Source organism: Neophocaena asiaeorientalis, unplaced genomic scaffold (genome assembly GCF_003031525.2).
Source record: "Neophocaena asiaeorientalis asiaeorientalis breed wild unplaced genomic scaffold, Neophocaena_asiaeorientalis_V1.1 scaffold177, whole genome shotgun sequence".
Taxonomy (NCBI): Eukaryota; Metazoa; Chordata; class Mammalia; order Artiodactyla; family Phocoenidae; genus Neophocaena; species Neophocaena asiaeorientalis.
The window spans coordinates 15,472,475-15,484,724 of NW_020172779.1; the positions used below are offsets into that span (position 1 = coordinate 15,472,475).

At 49.9% G+C, this 12,250-nt stretch overlaps 1 protein-coding gene across 1 annotated transcript in view; it reads left to right on the forward strand.

The window, feature by feature from the left end:
* TG (thyroglobulin) overlaps positions 1-12,250 on the forward strand; it is a 239,456-nt gene that overhangs the window by 192,425 nt on the left and 34,781 nt on the right. Inside the window, exon 41 of the mRNA XM_024741005.1 lies at positions 11,183-11,347. Within this exon, the coding sequence (XP_024596773.1) occupies positions 11,183-11,347 (165 nt within the window). The remainder of the gene's footprint in view (positions 1-11,182; positions 11,348-12,250) is intronic.

Sequence of the window (12,250 nt, forward strand, 5' to 3'; positions counted from 1 at the left end):
TGATTTGGGGCAAGTCATTTATCCTGTCTGAGGCTTTGTGCCTCTTTCATAAAATGGACACGGCCTTCTCTCCCCAGTTCCAAGGTTTAGAAGATGATGTAAAGGGCGTGCCACGCAGCAGGCACCCACTACCTGCTGGCATCTCCTCCTCTTCCTTCCATGTGTAGACACGGTTGGTTGGTGGGTTAAGTTTGCAAATAATAATGCCTTTTTGTAAGGCATTTTCGCAGCACGTTATAAAAAAATGTTTTAAAAATATGTATAGTTAGAATGCTAGGCAGGGCTCCTGAACCTTGGCTTAAGCAGTGGTTTCTTATATATGACCCCAAAAGCAAAAAACAGCAAAGAAAAAAATAAATGCATTGGGTCTCACCAAAACTAAAAACTTTTGTGTTGCAAAAAATACCATCAAGAAAGTGAAACGACAACCCACAGAATGGGAGAAAATGCTTACAAATCATGTATCTGATAAGGGACTTGTATCCAGAATATACAACGAACACTAATAACTCAGTAACAAAAAGACAAATTATCCCAATTTAAAAATGGGCAAAGGATCTGAATAGATGTTTCCCCAAAGAAGATATACAAATGGCCCATAAGCACATGAAAAGATACTCAACATCATAGACATTAGGGAAATGCAAATTAAAACCATGATGAGATACCACTTCATACCCACTAAAATTTCCATAACGATAATAAAAAAGACAAAGCGTTGGTGACGGTGTGGAGAGATCGGAACATTCGTACATTGCTTGTGGGAATATAAAGTGGCACAGCTGCTTTAGAAAACATGGTGGCACCTTCTCAAAGGGTTAAATATAGGGTTACTATATGACCCAGCATACACACATACATACTCCTAGGAATACAACCAAGAGAAATGAAGACGTGTAACCACAGACGCAAAATTAGACACGGATGTTCACAGCAGCATTGCTTATAATCACCAAAAAGTAGAAACAACCGAATGTCCATCCACTGATAAATAGGTACACAAAATAATCGTATATCTAGGCAGTGGAGAATTACTCAGCAACCAAAAGGAATGAAGTACTGATGCTTCCATGCTATAACATGGATGAAGGCCACGGTATTGTGTGATTCCATTTATATGACATGTTCACAATGAGAAAGTACGTTAGTGGTTTCCAGGGGCTGGGAGTGAGGGTGGGGGATGGGGACTGACTCCTAGTGGGTACAGGATTTCTTTGTGGGATGATGAAAATATTCTAAAATTAGATTATGGTGATGGTTGCATGACTCTGTGAATATAACTAAAAACCATTGAATTGTATGCTTTAAGTGAGTGAACTGTCTGGTATGTGAGTTATAGCTCGTTAAAACCATTTTTTTTTTTTTTTTTTTTTTTGCGGTACGTGGGCCTCTCACTGTTGTGGCCCCTTCCGTTGCGGAGCACAGGCTCCGGACGCGCAGGCTCAGCGGCCATGGCTCATGGGCCCAGCCGCTCCGCGGCACGTGGGATCTTCCCGGACCGGGGCACGAACCCGTGTCCCCTGCATCGGCAGGCGGACTCTCAACCCCTGAGCCACCAGGGAAGCCCTAAAACCATTTTTAAAAAGTTAGCTATAGAGACCGAGAAACATGGTTTAAAATACTATCTAAATGTTTATCATACATATACAATACAGAAATACTTCCAGTTAATAAAGGTTTTCACACGGCATCTACTGGGAAACGATTAAAATATTACGTGAACTGCTCATTCAATACGTTTTCATTATCTCGCAGAAAAAACATACGTACACCTTTTGACCTAGTAATTCTTTTGTATATGAAAATCATGATGGCTATGTGAATAGATTTAGCTACAAGGATGTGCATTTCAGTGTTGTCTAAAACTAGAAACAATAAAGCTATCATTTACTGAATACTCACATGTGTAATGCACCCTGTTGTTATATGAAAATCGTCTTATTTTTCGCTACAACAGTCCTCTAGGGAAACTCTCAGCATCATTACACTCCTTCTTACAGATGAAGGAAGAGTCCAAATCAAAAAGTACAAATCAGAGCAGGGCTTTGCATCCAAGTGTGACCTGCAGCTGCTCCTAACCTCTCCATGACTCTCTCCCTCACAGCCTAAATACCCGATGCACGATGGCTTTAGAAAATCTCCTAAATGGCTAGGTATCAGCACAGACTGATATTCACAATGGACTGTGAGATAAAAAACGACAAGTTCAAAATCAATATGGTTTAACCTGTTTCCTACTTATAACACACACACACACACACACACACACGGAAGACACATGCTAGGAGGATAACAGTATTTAGCAGTCATGATTGAGAGGACAGTAAGTAATTTTAATTTTCTTTGTTTTGTTCGCCTGTATTCTCTACCATAGACTTTTGCGCTGCTGTTTTTGCTTTAAAGATTGCAAAGGTTGCCATTCTGCCTTTAACTAAACAGGTGACACCGAAGGCTGTAGGACAATGCACGTTAGCTTTTTTCCAGGGTGTGAAGAAGATTGCCATTTCGGCAGACCTGTGATGCGATGATGCAAGGCTTGTTCTTGGGACCACTCCTCTCGGTCAGGACGGCCTCTCCTGCCCTCGGGGGTCTTCCTCTTATTTCCCCTGCCAAGTGTCCTTCCATGGTCTTGGCCTTGCCACTCATCCACTGATCAGTGACTATGGCTGCTTTCCTCTTGACAAGAGTCAGGTTATGTTTTAGTATGGAACTGATCTTTTAAATGTAATTAAAATTCTTTCTAATTAAAAGTAATATAAATTCATTGGAGAAAAGTTAGAATATTCTGAAAAGTGTAAAAAGCCCATAAAACTCACCCATCATTCCCTCTCCTGGAATTAATAGGGGACTCTGGGAATTGGCAAAGTTGGGCTATCCAGAGAGCCTGGTGGAGTGATAGGCAGTGGGGAGATGGCGTGAATTTCACAGGACCCCTGCCCTCCATCAAGGCAGCATGGCATCATGGGAAAGCCACAGCATCTTGGGGTTCAGGAAATCTGGCTTCTTAACCTCCTTCACCTGGTACCAGCAGCTTGCTAAACTTCTCTGACACCCTTTCCTGAGTATACCCCAATTTCTTTTTGGAGTGAAGTAGGGAACGTACAAAAGAGTGATTAAACAAGTAATGTATTTTCTTTTTAAATACTATTGGTTCTTCCTACTTCATCAGGTGGGTGAGCGTATTGAAATGAGATTGAGTGAGCGCTCTGTATAAAGCAGAGTGTGGGACAGTTGTAAATGCACATCAAAGTGACCGAGGGTGGGTTCTGGTCTGTGTGGCTTTTCCAGGCTGCAGACATAACGAGGGCATGACAAGGGACCTTTGCAAGCCGTCCTGTGTGACTGTTCCCCATTCGGCACTCCGGACACAGGAGAAGCCAGACTCTCCCCGCCTTTCCTCTCTCTGTCCTGGCCACCCTCGCAAAGATTTTGTTTGCGGGTCATCGCCCATAAGCCACACCGAGTGACGTGGAAAATAAGGGTGTGATGGGCTGAGTTCTCGTTGTTTCCAGCCATAGGTAGGACAGTGTAGGGGAGAGACAGCGCAAGCTTTATAACCCTGGCTCTGCTGCTTTTAGTCCCAAGACCTTGGACAAAGTACATGCCCACTCTGAGCCTCCATCTATAAAGTGGGGATGATAATCCATATAGGGCTGTTGCTGGGATCACATGAGAAAATGTGCATGAGTGACTGGCTCTTGAAAGGTACGTTGTAAACATTTAATTCCCTTCCACTTCCCTTTAAACGTTATATAAAGATGGAGCAGGAATTCCCTGGTGGTCCAGTGGTTAAGACTCGGTGCTTCCGGTGCAGGGGGCTCAGGCCCTGGCTGGGGAACTAAGATCCCACATGCTGCGTGGTGTGGCCAGAAGCTTTTTATTTTTTTTTTTGTGGTTCACGGGCCTCTCGCTGTTGTGGTCTCTCCCATTGCAGAGCACAGGCTCCGGACGCGCAGGCTCAGCGGCCATGGCTCACGGGCCCAGCCGCTTCGCAGCATGTGGGATCTTCCCAGACCAGGGCACGAACCCGTGTCCCCTGCATCAGCAGGCGGACTCCCAACCACTGCGCCACCAGGGAAGCCCCAGAAGCTTTTTAAAAAATGTTTTGACGAAAGTTATATAAAGATGGAGAGACGGAGGTGGAGAGAGGCTGTGGAGGGCTTAGCAGGCGTCCCAGGGCCGGGAGGAAGCAGACCTGGCCGTGAAGCCGTACTTCCTGCTCTGTTCCCTGCGCCTCAGAGGGACCAGGCTGTTTGTCTTTCCTGCAGGTTCTGACTCCTGCCATCGGCTGCAATTTATGAAGCGCTACCCCACTTGTCCACACTGGAAGTTGCTTTCAAAGGTTTAAAGAGAATGACAAGGTAGAATTAGTCACCAAAGGGCTGGCGAGCTGTTGTCCTATTGGGAGGACCCACAGAACTAAGGGGAAGAGAAGGAACGGAAGCCAGTGGTGAGCGTGTGCTCTGCCACAGGCCCCGTGCTGAGTTCCTCACACAGTGCGCTTCGTACACCTCTTGCAACAACGCTGTGAGGCTGGAGCTTTATAGCGGAGAGCACTGAGGCTTAGAGAGGTGATGCATTTCGTACACACACACTTTTCCGTAAGACGGGGAGTACTCACGGAGCCTCTTTCCAGCCTTGCCTTTCACGCGCCCCCCTAGGTTACGATTCATCCCTGAACTTGGTGTTAAGATGCTTCGAGGCAAGGGCAACACTTCGTCTGATATTCAAAGGACATTAACAAGGGCTAAGATACAGCTTATTTTCCTCATCCAAATTCCCTGGGCTTTCACCAACTAAAAACAAGAACTGCTGATTCCTAAGAAGAAGAGGAAGGGGGAAGCGTGCTCTTATGCCCTCAGACTAGGGTTTCAAGATGAAAGTTGTGTTAATTATCATCCCTTTGACTGAAATTTTGCCAAACTCGAAGTGTTACAAATTAGACTAAAACTCATGCTTTTAGGGATCAAGAAAAGAAGACGATTTCGGTGTAGAAAAGATTAAAGAGAATACTAATATTAACTTGGATGTACAGAAGGTTTTTTTAAAAGTCTATCTCTTGCTTTAGTTTGCAGAATTCTGAGTTGTCCGCCTCGATGGTGTCCCCCGGTCCGGCTAGTCTACAACATTCTGGTCTCAACCTTCCAGGTTTGGGCCCGTTCCTAGGAGAGGGTCCTATGCAGGGCAGTGGCAGTGATGCTCTGGATCACGCCTCACCCCTTTCTCCTCTGGCCACACGAGCCTCTGCTGGGCTTCCTGCCTCAGACAGCACCTCTCCCATTCGTCCCACTCAGCGGTCAACCCACCATCCAGCCATTCCTTTGAGTTCCTGCTCACCAATGTTTAGCGAAGGTCTGCCGTATGCCAAGCTTTGTGCTAGGCTCCGGGGGTAAAGGAATAACCATCCCAACCTCTGCCATCAGAAGTTCATCTTCAGGAAGCTTCAAGGCTCATTTGCGGAGAGGCTATTGAAAGCTATACACTATTTTCTGCACCGAGATGCGAAGACAAATGACTCAAGGACGTTCCTAAAGTACCTTCTCTAACACCTGTTCAGAAGCCTTTACTGACTCCTCGCCGCCTGTGAGATACCTGTCCTGTATCTTGGGGTTTACTACCTTCTAATTGCACCTCTTGCTTAGGCTGGATTTAAAGCCCTCTCCCTTTTGTTCCTCACTACCTCTCTATGCCCATGCCTCTCTTCACCCAGGAGAATTAATTGGTCCATCCATCCACCCATCCATCCATCTACCCATCCACTTACACAGCCACTGGCTCACTCATTCAGTACATATTTTTCTGAGTTCTAAGCCCTGTTCTGGGGATGCTGGGATACTTGCAACGAGCTGCTACCCCCTACAGCTCCCTTGGGTAATCAGACCCCTGAGTTCACCTGCCATCCCCGCCTATTCCCCCCAAGAGTGGCCACCTGGCCTCTTTCCTTTTCTCTAATCATTTCCTCCCATCAAAGCCCACTCAAGTCCTACTTCTGTGCAGCTTCCTCTGGACCCCCCTCATGCTCAGAAATCTCTCCCTACTCTGAACTTTGAAAGCATGAGAATTCCCTGCTCTCTCTTGACGCTGATGATAGACAGACTCATCTTGAGGCCACTAACATGTGTGTCCTATGGATATAGTCCGTATTTTCAAAAAGTAGGAAGTGCATGTGAGCAGAAATCCAAGACAGAGATTGCAAGGGACTCGCTACCTGTCACTAGGTTTGTAACAACAGGTTTAAGTAAGTGACTTTGATAATGATAATATCAAATGATAGTACGTCAACTTGTAGGAGTAAAACACCTATAGGTAACGGTATTCATCACGGTGATCACAACTAACTTTATCGAGGGATGATTCCACGTTAGGTAGTTTGCACCCATCATCTCGCTCACTCTGCGTACCAGCCCCATGAGTGTTCACCAAAGTGTCCCCATCTTTCAGATCAGGAGCTGGAAGCTCAGAATGACAAAGGGACTTGGCAAGATGGCAGTAGGTGGAGCTGGGGTCGAAACCCTGGTCTGCCCGGGCCCGGAGCCATGACCTTCCACTTTGCTTTGGCCTCACATTCACGAGGGACGGAAAGGGACCGGTGACCAGAGGCATAAGACTGAGGGCTCACAAGGTTAGAACATGCTACTAAGGAGCCAGCTGCCTGGGTTCAAATCCCGGTGCCCTCGCTCCCCAGCTGTGAGACTCGGGGCAAGGAGCCTGACCTCTGCCCTGAGCTTCATCACCTGCAAGGCTGCGATAACCCTGTCCCCACCTCGTAGGGTTGTTCTTGAGCGTAAACCAGCCTCTATGTGCACAGCCTCCTAGAGTGTGTGGCACATGGTGAGCGTTGTTTAAATGAGCATTATTGCCATCATTGTTACATCTACACGCAGGGCACCTTCGCAAGGGTTCGGCGTGAATTAACTCCTTGATTCCACACTGTGCCCCCGGCGGGCGCCCAGCTTCCCACCCACCCCCTCTTTCCCCATGAGGTAACATCACTGGCCCCCTCACGGGTGAGGGATCCATTGCGGGGGGGACGGGTGGCAGAAGGTGACGGACTTGAGGAAGGAGATGAGAAGGAACGGGCACCTCCTGGAGGGCTCATCTGCCACCGAGAGCCACTTCCTTGGACTCAGCTGTCCCCCTAAGAGAGGGCCACCAGGCCCTCCTGGGACGGCGTGTTCGTTACAGAAACTCCCCCCTCCTTGGTGCTTTCTGGGGAAGACCTGTGAATGGCTCACGGAGGTGTCCATTTCAAGAAAAGTCTGGTGTGTCTGTGTGTGGCTGAGTGTGTCTGTGTGTGTCTTTCTATCTGTGTCTCTGTGTGCGAGTGTGTGTCTGCAATGTGTGTGTGTGTGTGTGTGTCTGTGCGTGATTGTATGTGTGCACGGCTATACTGTGAGTGTGTCTTTCTGTCTGCGAGCACGTGCTCTGTGCCCGTGGTTGGCCAGGGGCATTCCCTGACTCTCAGGTGACCATAGTGGCTGGCTGAGGTCAAGACACCTTCCTGTGTTCAGAGGTTCCAGAAAGAAAAAGCAGTGGTCAGCAATTGTGGTTTTGCCCTGCACTATTTTTAAAGTTAAAAAAAACAGCAAGCGGAAATTCACTGCCACTCAATAGCTAGGTCAGATTTAGATAAAGCGCGGGCCCAGGGCTGGGGATGGACGGCTGGCGTGACAGGCGGGCTGGAGAGACCCTGCTGCCGGTCCCCGGTCCCCTGAGCCCCGCGGCGCTCACAGCAGTAGGGACCTCACCTCCCGCTGTGGGGAAGATGCAGCCACCTCCTCTGGGCATCTTCACCATGACCTGTGGAGTAGGTTCGTCATCCCCATTCACAGATGAGGAAACCGAGGCCCCCGGTGTCACTCACCTGCCCAAGGTCACTACATCAGCGAGCATCAGGGCTGGGGTTTGAACCTGCTCCTTCTGCCCCCAAAGGCCCCGCTCTTTGCACGACTCTGCGCACCACACCCTCCTGCCGCCCCCAGTTCTCCGTCTTCAACCAAGTGCTTCAAGGTGAGGGCTGAGCCGGCCGTTGGCTTGTTTAACCACTGATTTTCCATGAAGAACGTGGCTTCCTTCAGAAAGATCGATTAAAACAGAGTTCTTGAAGACAGGAAAGTTCTCTGAGTTCCCTCTTGCAATGTCAGTGTAACCCACGCCTTTAACCATTTCCTCACCGTATCAGGGACTCTGGCTTCTTACATCTGTAGAAAACGTAGAACGCATTAGAGGGCCCCATCCTGAAGTCCGCACCTCCTCGCAGCCTCTCTGTGGGCAGAGCAGGCTCAGAGGCCCACCTCATCCTTCTGCACTTTGTCAGCTCAAAGCGCCATTTAGAACATGGGGCTTTAACCTTGAATACCGTGAATGTGTATTAGTGTGTGTGTGTGTGTGTGTGTGTGTGTGTGTGTGTGTGTCTTCGTGTGTGTGTGTTTTCCCTTCAGACTGAGCACATTCAGTGGTTCTCAGAAAGGCTGACATTCTCAAGCGTTGGAAGGATAAACCCACGGGCACAGGGACTCCACGTCAGGGTTCAACCATCATGACCTTTACTTGCCGACACCATTGCTGAGCTCCAGGTTGGCTGGCATTGGCTGGCATATTACTTTTATCACTGCTTAGGACTTGCCCTGGTTTGTAGACGCTGAAGCTCAGAGCAAGAGCCCTTGGCTGGAGGTCCACAGCGCCTCTCTGTGCCTGAAACCCCCTCCTCTACAAAATAGGGTGCTAATTCCCCCTGCCTCGTGGGATGGTAGTGAGGCTTAAGTAGATTAATATCTGTCGGATACCGAGGACGCACAGAAATGCTCCATTGAGGTTGGCTCTTGTGATTCTTGGGCATCCCAGCCGCCCCAGAGGGACCACGTGGATCGATACTTCTGTGTCAAGGTGCCCAGGAGGAAAGGTGCCGAGGAACGTGTGAAGTCAGCCTGCAGACTTGGGGCGGGTCTGGATCACAGAGCTTCTACTTTCGCTGCATTTAGCTTCTGGGATTTGGAGCCTCGACGTTCCGTGTGGACAGGCCCAGCCCCAGGCCTCAGGCCCCAGGCCCCAGGCAGAGGGCTGCCTGCCCTCTGGGCAGCTGCTTGGCCCAGTACTGCCCTCAGCTCTCTGTCTACTCTCAGGGCGGCCTATTGCCATTGCAGTGCCCGTGCTTTGCCCGTGACCCTCAGTCCTGACCTGAAGCACGAAGACCCCTGGGACCTCCCGGGGGCAGCGCTGGAATGTACTCCCTATTTCAGGGAACTCGTCCAGCAGGCTCTCAGGAGGGTCGGTGTCCCCGCCTCTAGACCTCTGTCTGTTGTCTCTTTTACACGGTGGGTAGGAACACAACGACCCAGGGGAGCATGGGCACCGTACTTTACAGTTTCCGGACGGAATGCTTCCTCTGCATTACCTCAACGACCCTCTCAAAGACCCAGAGAGAGCCGCACCTGCTGGTAAACCCATTTCACGTATGAGGAAACCGAGCTCTGTGTTGCTGGTGTTTTTAGCTCAGGGTAGGGCCTAAAATGGAAACATATACCATGGAGTCAGCCAGTGTTCTCTTTACATTGGAGCAAGGGGGGCAGTTCAGCTCCTGGACGCACCTTCTTGTTCTGGATGTGAAAACACACCTGGCATCACGGGGGCCTGAGAGCACAGCCCAGGGGTGGGCTGCTGAGACTGGGGTCCCGGCCCTGCCACTCACCAGCTGTACGACGTTGGACAGGATACTGAACCTCTCTGTGCTTTACTTTCCTCCTCTCTAAGATAAGGGCATAACTAGTATTTACCTCCCAGGGTTGTGGCAAGGATTTATTGAGTTAATACATGTGAAGTACTTATAAACTGTGGTTGCCAAGCTCCTAGCTCCTGGTATATATTAGGTACTTGATAAGTGAGGATTCTCCCTTTCCTCTTGGAGCCTTAGTTTGCTTGCCGACAGAGCGGGGATGACAGTTGTACCTACCTTGTGTTCTGGTTGTGACGATTACATGAGACAAAGCAGAAAAGGTTCTTGGGAGGGGGACCACCAGGCAGGTAGCAGTAAGTGCCCCATGACCAATACTCTCCAGCCCAGCTGCCCCTCATTACAGAGGCTGGTCATAGATCTAGAGCTTTCCACCTTCTGCCCAAGGCCCTGGAGCACAGCAGACTCTGGAGCCCAGCTGTCTGAAGCCACAGGCTGGTTCCACCTCTGATAAGATTTTTGGCCTTGGCCAAGCTACTTAATTTCCCTATTTCTTTCTTTCTGTATTTATAAAATGGAGACAGTAACAGCCGCTAACGTACACATCTCTAATGAGGATCCAATGAGATAAAAAGGCGGAAGGTCTCGAGATAGTCTAAGTCCCCAGTCGACGGCCGTTCTGTTACTATTATTAGTGGCAGCATCACGAGTAATGGTAGCGGTGGCAGCAGTCCAGTCCCAGACCGTCCCTGATTCCATGGTGGGCAGTAGCCCGCGTCTGAGCTGGAGGGAAGGGGTGACCCACAGAGGATGGGCCCCGGGGTCCTACCCTGGTCAAGACCCCACTCAGCTCACCTCTTCCACCCCTGGCGGAAGACCCAGTTCCACCAACAGTCCAGGCCCGGAGAGCCATGTCCCAGAACCCAGTAACCACCACCTGCATTCTTAGAGAGGAAATGCTCCCAGAGACCTGAAATTTGTACGGAGACTTACAATGACTTTGATGATACAACTTACTTTCACAATGACTGTGTTTCCATCACCTTTAAGTGGGCATCTATTTTAAAGTCCAACTCTAGCTTAACTGATCCAGGAAAGCTTGCTCTTTAAGGAGCCCCCAGGAGGTGCTGGTGGGATGTATCCACTTTTGCAGAGTCCTCTTCTCAGGGCACAGTTCTGATATTTGTCCCTGTTCAACCACCATCAACTCTGCCTCAATATACAACTTTAGTTCATAGCCAAGACTGAAGATCACTCGGTCCACTGCTCTCACTGTTTCTCACAGGTGAGAAACTGAGGCCTAGGGAGACTCACTCAAGAGCTCACAACATGTTGATATAATATTGATCAGCTCTGACTTCCTAGATGCCTGTGGGTATCCCGGGAAGGGTCCTGGGACTCCCGTACCTAGAAGAAGGATGCAGAGCCCTGGTGAGGCCCTGAGGTCTCTGGGCTGAGCAGAGGATGGGAGATGATCTAGACTTTGGGTCCTGAGTCTGCTTTGTCTTCCAGGGCGGCTCCGTGCTCTCCCCCGCCGCTGTCATCAGGCCGGAGAAGGCTCGGCAGCAGGCAGCTGCTTTGGCGAAGGAGGTTGGCTGCCCCACCTCGTCCATCCAAGAAATGGTGTCCTGCCTCCGCCGGGAGCCTGCCCGAGTCCTCAATGACGCCCAGACCAAGGTGGGCACTTGTGTGCGAGTTGGGAGGGACACCCTCTGATCTTTTACAAATGGAAACCAGACCAGAAAGGAGACAGGACCCACCCAAGGCCACGCAGTAGGCTGGTGACCAGCTGGAACCGAGTGCATATTTCCAGAGCCCCTGTGCCGTGCGTAGGCCACAGGATGTGATGGACCAAGCACAGGTCCTGAGGGTCGGCAGATCTCTCTGCTCATCAGATTTTATCTGTACGATGGCGATAATGATGGGAACCTTACAGAGGAGGAAAAGAAAATGAAGTGACATAGGTAAAGGGTCTTGCTGGCACCCTGGTGGCACCCCGTCAAGCCACAGCGACATGTACTGAGCACTGTGGTCACGGCTGCAGTGGAGCGAGGCCAACGTGCCTCCTTAGGCAGGACAGTTGTCCGCTTCCTTCTCCAGCCTATAAAGACCCTGCTCACAGCCCCCAGTCTCTCTGGCTGGCCCTGATATTAACAAAGGGGACTCTAGCAGGAATAACTTGTCATCTGAGCTGACACTTTCATCCCTTCGGCAATGAGCCTGGACTTGCAGGCGCGGCGCAGGTCTTATCCTCAGCCCCTCCAAATGTGGGCTAATCGGATGATGGCTACAGCTGATGAATTCCCCTGTCATATCCTGCCTTTGGCCACCACCTCCTCCTCGATCAATATCTCTCGCTTCACTCACTCAACCACAGGCTCAGGCTTACCCGTTCCTCCCTGTGGATCTGTTGTCACTTTGGCGGGAGGCTCTGGGATGCTCCCCTAGGGACCGACCACTGCTCAGAGCAAGACCCCCGTTCCCGGCGCTGTCGCCTGGTGTCCCGCCTGGCTGTTGTCTGGCCACGTTACTCTTATTTCCCAGTAGAGTTTTGGGTAAATAAGCAGCGCTGGTGTTCAT